The sequence below is a fragment of the Microtus pennsylvanicus genome, chromosome 17, assembly GCF_037038515.1.
Source record: "Microtus pennsylvanicus isolate mMicPen1 chromosome 17, mMicPen1.hap1, whole genome shotgun sequence".
NCBI classification, from domain to species: domain Eukaryota; kingdom Metazoa; phylum Chordata; class Mammalia; order Rodentia; family Cricetidae; genus Microtus; species Microtus pennsylvanicus.
Genome location: NC_134595.1, coordinates 15,246,286 through 15,261,600, shown reverse-complemented (window position 1 = coordinate 15,261,600; position 15,315 = coordinate 15,246,286). Strand labels below are relative to the sequence as shown.

At 45.9% G+C, this 15,315-nt stretch overlaps 1 protein-coding gene across 1 annotated transcript; it reads right to left on the bottom strand.

Annotated features, from left to right (window-relative positions):
• Positions 1–3,982: 3,982 nt before the first annotated feature.
• LOC142837159 (uncharacterized protein C2orf78 homolog) lies at positions 3,983–9,849 on the bottom strand. The gene is made up of 3 exons (XM_075952123.1): positions 9,843–9,849; positions 7,098–7,859; positions 3,983–5,850 (listed from the first exon to the last, which is right to left on the bottom strand). Exons 1-3 carry the CDS (start codon positions 9,847–9,849, stop codon positions 3,983–3,985), a joined length of 2,637 nt encoding a protein of 878 aa, XP_075808238.1.
• Positions 9,850–15,315: the final 5,466 nt, after the last annotated feature.

The following is a 15,315-nucleotide window of genomic DNA, read 5'->3' as shown; positions in this document are numbered from 1 at the left end:
AAGTCCAGCCTACAAGTGAAACAAAGGTACTGTCAGAAAAAAGAATCTGAGTTGAGTTGCAGTTGTAAATCCATGCAGCTAAGTCAATACATTCAGTTCAGTCTCTTGTGATTTTAGGTCAGTCGCAAGAATTGCCTTGGCCTACACATGGACTCTTCATCAAATCATGCTGGGAAACCTGGTGATCCACATGTACAGAAAGAATCTTGATTCTACCTGGATTGTTGAAGCATATTTTTAGTTCCAGCACTCTTGAGGCAGGGACTCAAAAGACAGAGGAAGCGGCAGAGGCAGAGTCTAGCAGATCACTGAGTTCAAGGCTAACCTGGTCTATGATGTTATTACCAGGACATAGAGCGCTTTGGAGAGAACTCTCTCTCAAGGAACTAAAAGAAAGTGAATAAATGTCACCCTGCGAATATCCAATGCCACTTCCCCAGAGATCAAAGTTCAATAAACTCTTGTAATAATAGGGGACAGAGTAGCAGGAAGAGTTGACAGAGTTCAGGGGAGGCCAGTTTTCTTCTCTCACTTCCCCCACAAGAGGTGAAAGCCCTTCCCGGACTCCCGTGTGTGCATGCTGGGGTGGGTTCGAGGCTTTTTAAAGCTGTGGTGGCTGAGCACAGGTGGATTCCTCCTCCTTTTGGTCCTGGGATGGTGTGCTTCTCTTCTGACTTGACTCTTCCTAAACTGCTTCAGCTCCTCTGTTTTCTTGAAGCTGTTTTCTCTGGTCTTCTTGGTTTTGTCTTGCTCATGAGCCCCAGCTTATTCCCTCCTGATGACTAAGGAGTCTTTGCATAAGGATGCTGTGCATCTCTGAATATGTTTAATACATTGAGTTATTTGAAAAATCGTGGAAGGTGAATATCTGGCCCCGGTGTAGTCATGTCAGCAAAGTCTATGCTGGAGACCATCACAGTGTGCATGTCCAGGCTCATGATGGCCAAAGGTGCTGCTTCTCAAGGATACATGGTCAACAGCCAGCTTCTGCTTCAGGGTGTTAGGGTCAGTAAAGCACAGCGTGTGCTGCAAGTTGGGGTGTGCTAAAGGGAGAAGTGATGGGACTAGGTTTCCTGTGTACCCTTAAGGAATCCATAAGCATTGATAGATTGGCTGTCATCTCATTCAAATTCTTTTCCATCCCCCCCTCCCCAGGATTAGAGCTGTTGGCAAGAACAGGAATTCTGGAGACCTTTGGATGGGGGCAGTCAATGACCTGTCCCTATCAACAGGTGGCGTCCTCATCTGTGAATGCAGGGTGGAATACTAGCAATATTGTGGACTGCAACTGATGGACTGTCTGTCCTGAGGTGTCAGTCCCACGGACACCCCCTTCTCCAACACTGAAAGAGCGTCAAGGAAGAAGTTAGTGACTGGTAAGTGAGATGCTCCCCTCCTTCTGTGCCCTCTCCACTTAGGCCCTTATAGTGATGGGGAAGGCATTCCTATGATCTCTGTTTGAGTAGCAATTTTTCAGAACAATGAATCTGTGTGGAATTATAGTTGTAAGCGCAAGCAGTTCAGCCTCTGTGACTCTTGGTAGCTATCAAAAATGTACTGTTGCTAACATACATCCTCACATAATCATGGTGGGGAAATCGGTGACCCACATATACAGAAAGGAAGGTGCTTTCACCTGTGATTTTGGTGCATTCCTTTAGTCCCACCACTCTTGAGGCAGGGACACAGGCAAAGGCATTACAAAGGCAGTGTCAGGCATATCTTTGTGATTTCAAGGCTAGGCTGATTAGTGAGGTCAGTTCCCAAATATTCAGTGATATGAAGAGAAACATTGTCTCAAGAAATTAAACTTATAAATAAATTAATTCTATTTCTTATGTGTCACCCCATACAAGGTTAATGCCATATGCCTCAGAGGACAATGTGTTACAAACTCTGAAACAGTTAGAGCACAGAATAGTGCAAGGAGGTTAAGATTCAGGGACAGGTCAGGATGGAGGAAAATATCAGGCGATCAAATGTCAGTTGATCAATGGTTGCTCAGGGAAGTAAAGGATTCTTTGCCAGCAAGAGAAGCCATTATTTGAGGGTTTTTTCTTGAAAACCAAGTGAAATCTTTGCTACTGATGGCTCAGTTAGAAGATTAATATCTAGACGATTTAGAATTAAATAAGTAAATCATAAGAAAGAAGACAACACAGGTATTAAAGGGGATAGAAAAAGACTGTTCTCACAGATTTTGGAAAAACTGAGGGTGAGTACATCCAAATGTTCTGATTCAGGAGGAATCAGGGAAATGCATAGTGAACCTCCAGTGGATGCCATTCAAGGCCGACTAGAAAAAGTGACCAATGCTGCTAATGGGAATTCACAGTGAGGAATGCTATCTACTGCTGCTGGGGATTGGACGTTTTCCATCCTGACTGGCTGTCAGTGTTCCGGGACCACCAAAGCCTGCATCTGGCCCACCCCATGGTTCATGTGCACCTTCCCAAAGAACTCGGTACATTAGAGAGGCACTTGCCCGTCAGTGTTGATTGCAGCACTGTCTACAGTACATCAGGGAACCAGGCGTGGTGTCCAACAGTGTTTCCATGGGTGAAAAACATGTGATGTTTGTAGACAGTCAAGTCTTTGCAGCAATAGAGAGGCTAAGGTTATGTTGTTTGCATTATGTGTACTCAACTTGGGTGTGATGAGATGGCTTCTTAGACAAGAACACTTGATTTTCTCGCAGAGTCCCCAGGTCGAATTCAGAGCACCTCATGATGGTTTTCAGTCTCTCTTAATTCCAGACTCCAGAGACCTGATGCCCAGATTTGGCCTCTGTGAGCACTCCACACATTTGTTACACAGTAGCTCATGTGGACAACACACACACACACACACACACACACACACACACACACACACACACACGAGAAATGAACATGTTAAATGGATCATTTCAAAGATTGATACAATTTGAGATAAACCCAGTAATCCAAATCAACCCATATCAGAAAGATACTTGCCTTGAAGAATTTCTTTCAAGGTAGGATCTTGATTATGCATACATGGACTCTATGTTTCATATCATGAAAATGCAGGCAGATCTCTATGGCAGAGTACTGATGTTTAAAGGGCTCGTGTTTGAGGTTCATAATGGGAGAAAGTGTGGTGACAGCAGGAGTGTGTTCAGTTTACAGTATACACTCTAGGAAACCTACCATGTTTAGTAACTCTGACACGGATAATCACACAGAAACCACATTAATTACAGTACTGTTCGGCCAATGACCCCAGCATATTCCTGGCTAACTCTAACATCTTAATAAAGCCAAGTAATATTAATCTGTTATCACTGTGAGTCTGTGACCTATTGGCAATGTTCTGGCATTCAGGCATCTTTCTCCTTCGGCAGCTACATGGCATCTTTTTGAGTTTGCCTGCTTTCTCTCTATATCTCAGCTCGAATTTCCTACCTAGCTTTGACCTGCTCAGTCATTGGCTGAAACAGCTTTACTCATTAATGACCAATGGTAATAAAACATATTGACAGCACACAGAGGGGACTCCACATCATCCTAGGATCCTGAAAATTAAAGTCCAGGAAAATAATCTTATTGCCACTAGAGCTTTTTGCTACAGCTTTAACATTAAATAAGTAGTACCACTGACTTATAGCATATGTTGTATCTATGTAACATGTATTATTACATAACTAGGAAACATAAATTAATAATAGTAAAGTTCTAAGGAAGACATCAAAGCCCTCTCTATATACTGATAGATAAAATCACAGTCTTAAGTTTCTACAGTCAATTATAGTGTCTTCAAATATTTATAAATTTATAAACTATGTCTTTCCATTCATATATATGCATATATCTAAATATTATTCTGCATTACTATGTATGTATCTACATATCTACACATTAGGCTAAGCCTCTAAACTTCATGTATGCATGAATATCTATGTGTATCTACATCTTACCTGTGTATGATGAACAGCGTTGTGTCCCAAAGGTTTGGGCAGCACTTACACTGCATAGCCATAATATCTCGAAATTTCCATATCTTTCTCCCTCTGAAGGAAAAGCTGTGGTTTTCCCAGGGAGGTACACTTGGCAGCATTCTCTCGCTCCTGTTGAGCCCGCCTCTTCATGGCCTCCCTCTCTGGCCTCTGCTCTTCAGTGATGGGCTGTGAGATGACTGGCCCTGGAATGTCCACTTTCCTCCATGGGATGGGTTGGCAACTGAAGTCTAGCAGCAGGTATTGGGTTTTAGCTTTGGGAGATGAGAGGGCCTTGTTGCTGGCAGCAGAAAGAGGCTCCCTGTGGAGTGAAGTGTGAGATGATGCTCTGTAGGGTGCAGGCAAAGAGGCAGCCGGCTGAGGCCCAGGGCAAGACTGGATGGGCTTGGTTATGTTGGCTCGTGTGGCACTGGTGCCGTTTGGCAGAGCTGGCTTGTCAGAGGCCATCAGTGATGTGCTGGCAGGAGCTGGTTGGGATGGCTTGAGCGTGGGAGGCTGAGCTGAGTGGGAGTGAGGCCTCACTGGGTAAGCCACAGTGGGCCTGCGTGAAGCCAGGCAGAGGAGCTTTCTAGAAACAGGTTTGGTTTGAGGCTTGTCCAGGACTGGGAAAGGCAGAGGTACTAACTTGACCTTCCCAGGTTGGGGAAGCTCATACTGGGATGGAGATGGACACCGCTTGGGAGCACTGCTCCCTGGTCTCTGAATCTTGCCCAGGCTTTTGTCAAGGCTTTGGCCCTCACGTGGCATATCCAGCAGTGATGTGGTATCAGGACCCGTCCTGGGATCTTTGTTGCTGCTGAAGTTCAGCAGAGCCCGGGAGGAGGAGACGCCAGTTTTCCTCTCACTCTTCTTCCCCAGTGGGTGAAAGACCTGCACGGACTCCAGCATGTGCATGCCGAGGTGAGTTCGAGGCTTCTTAAAGCTGTCATGGCTGAGCTCAGGTGGATTCCTCTTCCTCTTGGTCTTGGGGATGGCGGGCTTCTCTTTTGCCTTGACTCTGTGACTTGATGGCTTCAGCTCCTGTGTTTTCTTGGAGCCGTTTTCTCTGGTCTCTTTGGCCTTTTCTTTCCCCTGTGCTCTTGCTACGCTGGGCCTCTTGGGTACAAATATCTGAGATTTGCTCTGCACGTGGTTGGCCGTGTTGTCTATGGTCCCAGGATCATCTTCCTTCAGCATATCCTCGCTATGGGTTCTGGCCTGAAGAGCTCCATGAAACACATCAGAGACTTTCTGGCTTTTCTTTTTGCCTAGTTCAGATAGTCCATTAAAGATGCTGGTGCGTGACTGGGCCTGATCCCTCCTGATGTCTTTGGAGTCTTTGGTTTGGCTTGCTGTGTGATCTTCCATTTGGTCAAGGTCAGTGATGGAGTTTAAGAGTTGGGGAAGGTGAATATCTGCCACCAGAGTAGTCATGTCTGTAAAGTCATTGCTAGACTCCATGACACTCTGCAGAGCCTCAGGGTCTTCCAGACCAAGGCCACTGTTTCCCAAAGTGGCATTTTGAGAAGCTAGCTTCTGTCTCAGGCTCCCAACATCACTGTAGTTCAAGGGCTGCTGCATGCCGGGGTATGCTGAAGGGAGGGGTGATGCGTCTTGGTTACATTTTGTGCCCTCATAGGAATCCAGAGGTGTTGATTGCTCAGCATTCATCTCATCTGCATTGTTCTTCTGTGTCTTTTCCAGGCTTGGGGCTGGAGGCAAGGCCAGGAATTCAGAAGGACTGTGCATGAGGGCAGTTAATGACCTGTTCCCACTGACAGGTGCTGTCGTCATCTGGGCATCCTGGGTGCAGGCATTGCCGAGGTCTGGACTCTGTAGCAGACACAGTGTCTGCTCTGAAGGTGTCAATCCCAGGGTCATCTCCCTCTCCACCACTGAAAGAGAGGAAGTTCGAAGTCAGTGCCTGGTAAGTGAGATGCTACCCCGCCCCCCTTTCAGTGCACCTGAGCACTGAGGCTCCTACAGCATTGTTACAGGCATTGCTATGAGTTCTGCTGGAGGAGCAGGGAAAGCAGCCCTCTTTGGAGACACATAGTAACTACTCATTTGTTTCTTATGACCGTGTGATATCATGTTTTCTTTTGTGATTGTGTGGTGTGTACATGCTTAGTGATCATGGGGAGGTGGTAGAATTCCTTGGTGTGTGCTCTTCCCTGTCTCCCATATTTTCCTTTGGAACAGTGCCTCTCATTGCCTTGGGAGTTTGCTCTGATTCAGGTTGTGTTGCTCAATATTTCCTAATCTTACTCATCTCTACCAGTTTCTTTCTGTTCATTGTATTACTCATATGGCCTTGAAGCCTGGATTTTTATATGAGTTTAGGTATCCATATCAGTTCCTCAATTCTGAAAGGCAAGCAGTTCAAAAGCCCTGATATTCCTTAAGCTCCACATTTCACAGATTTTTTTGTTAGTGATGTGAAAATGTAAGACTGTAGTAGCTTTGAGCTTCAACTTTGTAACAGAGAACATGTCTACATAGTCTTGGCCTTGGGTCACTGCTGAAGATTCAGAAAGAAAAAGAAAAAGAGAAAGTGGAAGAGAGATCTAGAGGAATAAAAGAGACAGAGACAAAGACAGAGAGAGGTTGATCGAGACAGATAGGGCTAGATGCTTCATTCCTACTTATCAATATTACACAGGTCAAAGCAAACTGTCACTACATCTTAAGTGTTAGAGAATGTCACAGCAGACTCTAGGAGTGTGGGAGAAGACCTCCTCTAGGTCAGATTCAGGGTTCCATTTCTCTCGATACTAGTTTCAACTCAGGGGAAACTTAGTGATACAAAAACAGAAAAAAAAATCTTGGTGACACCTAGAATCTGGAGACATAGATTAGGAAGGAGGTGATTTTAGTGAGCTGGTACGTGGGGCTGATTAGCCTTGTCAGTGAAATGCGTTCCTGTGGTGTGGTCCTTGGACATGTCTAATGAAGGTTGAATGTCACTCACTTTCCTGTATTCTCTCTCATTATAGAGACTGAATATAGGGGTAATAAGCCTGAGCCACAGCCAACATGTCAGGACTCCCATTCTTCCTCTGTGTGGACATCCACTTCTGAAAGGTAGAGCTGTGTCTCGTCTGAGGGCTGATCTCACACCTCTCCTCCTGGCTTTACTCACCTTGAAGACTGGTGTCTGGCATGGTTTGAGCAGATGTGGGCCAGTAGATGGGAGAGGTGGAGAAAGGTGTTTGGATGTTCATTGGCTGAATCTCCTGTAGTGCCATCACCATCTCTGGGTGCAGAGAGGAAGCCTGATTCCCAGAGCAGGACACAGAGCCATAGGCCTGCTGGCACTGCCAGAATTCTTCAGCCATCGGAGGACCCAGGCTGTTCTGGTCATAATAATAGACCTGACTTCCATGCAGGTAGCAAGGTGCCAGGATATATCGTTGATCTGGTAGATTTGATGGCGTTGCCTGTACAAGGCAGGCAGACAGTGTTGGATAGGATGGTGGTAATGCATTGATATGGAAAGTGGTATCACACTGGGCTGTTATAGACCGAGACGAGGGGATGGTATTCTGGTCAATGACAGTTAAAGGGGCATCCAGGAACGGAGCTTCCCTTCTGGTGGTGCTTTCTCTGAGATCCCAGTGGAGAACACTTGGATAGAAAAATGTCGAAGTAGAGATCTGGTTCTGGTCAGTTGGCTTAGTCAGCATGGTCGTGCCAGCTCGTTGGTAAAGACAGGCACTGTCCGTGAGCTGCTGGCAGCATGTGCTGGAGTCTGATGACAGGAGCCATGCTGAGCTCACAGCTGGGGTACAGACCCCATAGAAATTGCACACACTTCCTGCTGAGGGTGTGGCATTCCTCAGCACAGGCACAGAGGGCTGCAGAGCACATTCTGTCCCAGTGAAAGGTGCACTTTGGCAATTTTCTGTAGAAAGCAAGAAGAGAGTTGGAAAAATTTGAGATGGAAGCTTTCTATGCCCTGGGAGGGACTGTGTTATCTTCAGGTTGTACTGAGTGGGAGAGTCTAGCATCTATGTTCCCTTACATATCTCAAGCAAATGGGTTAAGATCGATCGGTGGTGCTATGTAGGATGACAATCACTAGATGAACTGTCTGCTTTTTCCTGTGTGGGCATGGAAATCCTGGTCAATCTGCCTTAATCCTCACTCAGATCTAGACACGATGCTCCTTTTTCCTGATTGTAATATAATAATGCCTGTTGGGACACTTCCTTGCAAATATATTCTACAACAGAGGTTATTATTGGGAAGAGACCCATAGGCATATTCCATACCTGGAACTTTGTCCTGTTCTCTGCAGATCTTACAGTATAGAGTGACCTAAACTCACTCTACGTTGATCAGTCTGGCTTTGAAATCACACAGACAGGTCTGCTTCTGCCTCTAAAGTGCTGGTGCTGGAGCCCCTGCCATGACCACCAGGCCAATCTCTATTTTATTGAGTTTTTTTCTGAAATGATGTTTAACAAATGTGTAAGGAATTTAGGTAATTATTCCTTTCCCCTCTCTCTTTTTTTCCCCTTGGATTTCTTGTATAAATAGGATCTCTTATAATTTCATAACTTTCAAGCATTATTCAAATATGATTTCAGAAATACAACCTACTGACAACATTTCTTCTTGTTTGCACCAGTTTAGTGTGTCCTCTTGAGAATGCTAATGTTTTATGGGGTTCATCTCTGAATATGATTGCTTCTCAATTTAATATCTGTTGATTAAATTGTTTTCTTAACAGCTCCTCAGTAACTGTTAATTTTTATATCTCTTCTAAGGGGGAATCCTTGTGAGAATCCCCTCCCCCACAACAGCGTGTCAGTTGCCATGGTCAGACTCTAACTGACTGGACTTCGCAGCCCCAGTTGATCCTATCCAACACCACCAGTGCACATGAGACACGGGGAACTGGGCAGAAAGTGGTCTGGATGGAGTGCAAGAGTAGGGACCAGATCAGGATATTCTTTCTATATGTGCCAGGGAACCTTTGTACAGACTAATCTGAACAGTTACGTTTGGTTAAACATGGCTTGGGAAATGACAATGCCTTGTCTGTTTTGATTATAATCTGGTCGTCTTCAACATTGTGTTCTAAACTACCATTGTTGACCACCAGGGTCCCCTCTGCAGTGTGCCTTCATATATTTATATACTTTTAGACCCGTACTGTGTTTGCCCCCTTCCCTGACTTCCTGTGGGTCTGTCCTTCCAGCAACACTGTCAATATTTCTTTCAGTACAACAACTGCCTTCTCAGATTCCACAGTCCTCTTATTCTCTTCCACTCTCCATGTTTAATCCAGGGAAGTCCAAGTAACTGCACAACATGGCAGTCGCCATTTTGTCCATAGTCAATATTCATTTGGTGAGTATAGAGAGAGGCCAGTGTAGAGCTAGTTAGACTTGAACTGACCTCCATCCCACCCAGTTCTCTCTATGTTGTGATTATAGTTGTGTGCCACCATCCGTGGTGTGACCGATACTGTTAGAGTCGCCCTGAATTTTAAACTAAGACTGGAAAGAGTAGTGGGGGTAGACTGTCTCATCAGTGGTGTGGAGTGCTAGATCTCTGCGTGCCTTGTTCATTTTCCTGTGTCTCTGTAGTTTAATACCATCCAAAAGGGCCTGATTTTATTCCCTGGTCACTTTCCTCTGAAAACCCAACAGTACACACCCCAAGCATAGTGACACTGTTCACTCCTTGAGGTGGATGGAAAACACTTGAGAATAAACTTTCTGTCTAAAATCACATACTTAGTAAGAACCAAAGCTAAATGTGACTTTCAAATCTAGATATCTATATCAACATCAATACTATCCACATTCAGCAAAGATTTACTAGTATAGTAAAAGTCAGTGGAGAGGATCACATGTTTTAAAGTCTCTTTCCTTACCTGACATGGTCAAGGGGAGAGGATTAGCAATCCAAAGAACAATGGAGCAAGATAATCGGTCGGCTTTGTCTGATCAGCTGACCTCAGTGGCAAGTGTGTCCAGTATCAGACAGCACTCACTGGTCACTGGTCACCTGGACCTGTGATGATCCAAATTTGTTTACAGTCATCACCATGGAAACACCAAGATTCTACCAGGTGCTGGTAGGGTTGGAGGGAGAATGATGTCATAAATGAGGCAACAGCCAATGGGAAGGCTCGATTCCTAACTAGAAGATGGGATTGGTTGGAGAAGATGCCAGGAGACCAACAGTAGCCTTGGAGGCTGGGGTGTGGGCTATTGAAAGAGGCAATCAAGGCATGGACGTGCCACTTCCCATAGCGTTTAGTCTAGGCTATCATGGCAGTGCTCTTATAAGGTTCACTGATGAAGCAGTGTATAATGTACATATAATGGGTCACCTTCCAACAGAAAGTGTCCCATCAGCCTACACTTACATACAGTGAGTAGTCTTGGGCAGGAGGGAGAACTGCTGTTGAGGGAACTCAGGTGATAGGCCATTCCAGTCCATCTGGCTTTTGTGCCATCAGCATCTGTCCATGACCCAAGGAAGAGATCAAAGTGTTCCTTTGTGACTATGTGCAAGGTCAGGGCTCGGTGTGCTGCGTGCATGTTGATGAACTCTGAGACACTTGTCTTCTTGTTGCTTCTGTTATTCTATTTTGTCTTGTTTGTCTGTCTGCGGGATTAGAGAGTGGAGACTTTACGCGAGACACCCGGCGATGCGGAGTTATGACGGAGACACAGACATGCGGCGGTCCCACGTGGGTGCACTTTAATGTTGGGGTAACAACAAGTAAGGGACAGGTGTGCAGAGACGAAAGGAGAGAGGGGCAGAGAGAGAGAGAGAGAGCTCGTGGTGACCCCTGTTTTTAACGGGGAACACACGGGCGTCTGGGAGAAATGCCCTGCGCCTTTGCGGCTTCAAGTCCAGGGGGATGCTGGGAGCTGTAGTCTGCAAAAGGAACAACATTTCACCCTTTTTGGTTTTATTAAAAAAATTGTGGGGGGTCTTAAAGGGTAGGGAATGGGGGCGTAGCCCGGTCTCTCATGACTGCTTCCTGCTGGCTTTGGGCGTCGAGGGATCCAGGGAGTGTCCAATTATTCTGACGATGTCCTTTGGGTGTCGAGGTATCCAGGGAGTGTCCGATTATTCTGGCGATGTCCTGTTGGTTATGTCCTGTTTGCTGGCTTTTTAAGGTGGCTGATTGAAGAAATCACATCTGTCTGGATCCTCCTGAGTATCTGGATCATAGTTAAGTTGCTGAAAGACAAAAGTCGCATTAGTAGAGAGAAAAAAATTAAAGGGGAGAGGAGGTTTGGGAGGAGGCTTGGAAAATTAAAGGGGAAATTTGGGGTGGAGGAGTTTTAGGAGGTCTGGGGTTAAGAATGATAAAAAATTAAATGATACTTATTCCGTTAATGATCCGCTTGAGTTTGATTTGTTTAGGTGGGTCGGGCTGGCTTCCTAGAGCTTAAAGAAAGTGTCTTAAAAGAAAATAGATTTTAACCGTATATTCCTTAACATTTCAGGGGTCACTGCCACAGTCAGCGACTGACCTGTTATGTCAAGGAACTTTGTTAAGAATCTGCTTACCGCCTGAGCCCTTGACTCCGTATTTGATGATGATATCTGTAACGACAGCTGGATGGTTATTTAGGAATTTAAAGAAGGGAGGGTGTGTTAACACAGGAGGATTAAGTGACGGATGGGACCACTGTTTCCCTTAGACTGGAGTCGAGGGGGCTGAACCTGGTATCCTTTGGAACTTAAGAGAACAAGGTCCTGTCTGAGTTACCGTGTATGAAGGATTATCTTGAGCCGTGGAGATGAACAGTTTAAGATGTGACAGGTGAATCCAATGGGGAATTCCTTCAAGCTTGGCAGCTGTGGGGGTTAGAAGAATTACTCTGAAAGGACCCTGCCATTTAGGGGAAAGAGGTGAGGGACGTTGGCCTGGAGGTGAGAGTAATACCTTATCTCCTATTTTAACCGGCGTTGGACATGTATTAGCACATGGTTGAGGTAATGAGTGATCTGTGAAGTCCCACAGTAGCGAAGGTAAGTGGAAAAGGAGGGGAGTGAGCAGGTGATCAGGAAGGGGAGAGGTTCCCGATGAGAAGCTGGGGGTTAAAACCGGCCGCCCATACATGAGTTCAAAGGGTGAAATGAAAAGGGAGCCCTTTGTGAGAGCCCGAAGCCTGAGAAGAGCAAGGGACAGAAGGCTTACCCAGTCGAGGTGGAGTTCCTGTGACATCTTAACGAGAGCTTCCTTTAAAGAGCAGTTAGTCCGTTCTACCTTACCTGAAGACTGAGGGTGGTACAGTGTGTGGAAGTTCCAGGGGATTACAAGTGCCCTAGACAGATTTTGAGAAATCTGGGAAGTAAACTCTGGGCCATTATCTTTTGGCAGATCTGACAGGGGGCTGCTGTGGCTTTTAGGAACCTGATATCCTTAGGTGTGGGTGTTTTAACAACGGGAGAATGGTGATCAGTGACAGCGGGAGCCTAGAGGGGCTTTGGAAGATCGAGGGGGCGGAGTTGGGCGGGGAGGAGACTGACAGGAGTCCAAAGATGCTTTTGTCTGTCTGTGTGACCTGTGGCAGGGGGAAGCCTCCAGCTGCTTGCATGACCTGTTGGACGAATATTTATGAGGGACTCTATCGGAGGGGCTATGCAAAGTCCTTGCAGATCTGGAATGGGACTTTCTTGGAGATCTGGAAGGGGAACGTTTAGAGGTGTTAGGTGAGTCCTTCCTGTGCCTAGAAGAGACCTTGGAGGAAAGAGGAATGGGTGAGCTGTTGCTGTCACTCAACTGGGGAGAACGAGAGCGAGTGGCCCCTCGAGGCCTGGGGGGGGGTGGGTGGAGGTTTGTCCGCAGGATCCATGGCGGGAGCAGAGGGTTCCTGGAGGGATGGCATTGATAAGAACATGTGTGCAGGTGAACAGTGAGAGGCAACGGAGGGGTCAATCTTAATGGCCATGTAGAAAAATGCCATAATGTACATCATTTCTTTCCATTTAGCCGAACGGTGACAGAAGTTAGCCAATTCCTGTAAAATATCGGGGTCAAATGAACCCTGAGAAGGCCACCTGAAGGAACCCTGTAAATTGTACTTTGGCCAAGTTTTAGAGCAAAGACGGATTAATGTATATAACTTCACGGAGGGAATTAGGGCATGAGGTTTCAGAGCTTCCAGCAGCTGCCCCAATGGGGAGGCCAGGGGAACCGTTTTAGAAGGCTTAGCACCCATGGCTATTACCGTGAAACTATCCGCAGAAGGCACACGGAGGTGCCACGAACAAAGCAGCCCTAATTACAGGCGTCCGAGCAACCAGGGGGCCTTGCTATAGCCTAACTGACCCGAACCTAGCTTCCGATGGGGAAGAATCCCGGCTAGGAGGAGGCAGGTAAGCCTTTGGGGGCTGCCTGTTGCAGCCGAGAGGCGCTCGCCCCATAGGGAGCCCGTAAAGAGGACAGAAAAGAGATCAGAAAGAAAACAGAAAAAGATAGAACTGGGAGCTCTGAGCTCCCAGTTGCGGATAAAAAAACAGGTCTAGCTAGCCAAGGGTGGAAGGCCGGGCGGAGGAGGGAGGAGTCGGCAACCTTACCCAGGATGCACCAAAGAGATCCGGGACCTCTCTGGGCTTAATGGGAAGGCGATCCAACCCAGGTGAACTCACGAATTAGTCGCTCTTAGTTCCAGATGGCCGCATTGAACAGGTGGGGGCAGTCACAGGTTGTTGGTCCTGACCTTGTCCCGGGGGAGGCCCCGAGCTCTGGGAGGCGCCAAAAGCCCAGAGTAAAGGCCTCAGGCGAGGGCACCGGGACAGAAAGGTTACCGTGTCGAAGACGCCACCAATAACATGTTATTCTTTTGATCTTAGTCATTCTGACAGGTGTAAGATGGTATCTCAGAGTTATTTTGATTTTCATTTCCCTGACTGCTAAGGATGTTGAACATTCATATTTATCCCCAAGCACAAAACTCAAGTCTAAATGGATCAAAGACCTTAATATAAATCTGACCACACAGAACCAAATAGAAGAGAAAGTGGGAAGTAGTCTCCAATGCATGGGCACGTGAGACCACTTTCTAAATATTACCCCAGTAGCACAGACCCTGAGAGCAACAATAAATAAATGGAACTTCCTGAAACTGAGAAACTTCTGTAAAGCAAAGGACACAGTCAATAAGAGGAAAAGGCAGCCTACTGAATGGGGAAAGATCTTCACCAACCCCACATCAGACAAAGGACTGATGTCCAAAATATGTAAAGAACTCAAGAAATTAGACATCAACATTTCAAATAACCCAATTAAAAAATGAGATACAGACCTAAACAGAGAAATCTCAGCTAACTTGGTGCAGGATCAAGTGTCTTTCATGTTATCCTTTACAGACCATTGTCTAAGCAATCCAGAACAGGAGACCAAAGCAGTACATTGAGGTAAGAGGTAAATCAGAGACCACAGGGGATTTCTCCTTCCTGGTACTCTCTAGATTTGCTCAGCCAACATTCTTATATATTCCAAGTCAACTGTGTTTGTATAGTATTGCCGAGCATAGCCTAGGTCCTTCCGTGCCATTTAATAATAAAGATCATGTTTAGGGGCTAGAGAAATGGCTCAGAGTTTAAGAGCATTGCCTGCCCTTCCAAAGGTCCTGAGTTCAATTCCCAGCAACCACGTGTTGGCTCACAACCATCGGTAATGGGGTCTGGTGCCCTCTTCTGGCCTGCAGGCATACACACAGACAGAATATTGTATACATAATAAATAAATATTAAAAAAAAAGATCATGTTTCACAATCAGTCTGAGAGGCTACTTCAAGGAGGCAACCACTGAATTGAACTCTCCTCTTTCCTTAGGATCCTGGTTTGTTTTATGCTCTATAAGCTAAATAGGAGTGTGTGCCTTGGTACTTGCAGTCGTCACTATTGCCCCTTTGTTGTATCTCAGTTGTGCTCCAAGTAGCATCGCAAAGTAAGCATTTTTCTGACCAATTGTTTATTATTATCCAATTTTGGGGTTCCCATGAATAACATGGTCCAGAGGTGTCAATGGAATAGTGCATTGTGGGTGATCTCTGATGTCTTTCTTGTGCCTTGCCCCATTACTAGGGGAGCACTTTACATAGCTGTGTTGCTGGCTTCCATTAATGAAAGAGCCCTAGGGACTTTGATTTCCTGTCCCATATACCATATCCATGTGAGTTTTTGCTTTATTTTACATATCTACGTATATAAATGATGTCCAGTGCTTGTAACCCACCATTCCTTCACTTTCAAGTAACGTGGGTAATCCCACAAGATCATTACTGTTGACGTGGGTGAGAAGGTGTTTGTTCTCTTATTCTGTAGGAATGTACATTGTTAGGGAGACACACATGTGACATTACTTACGCTG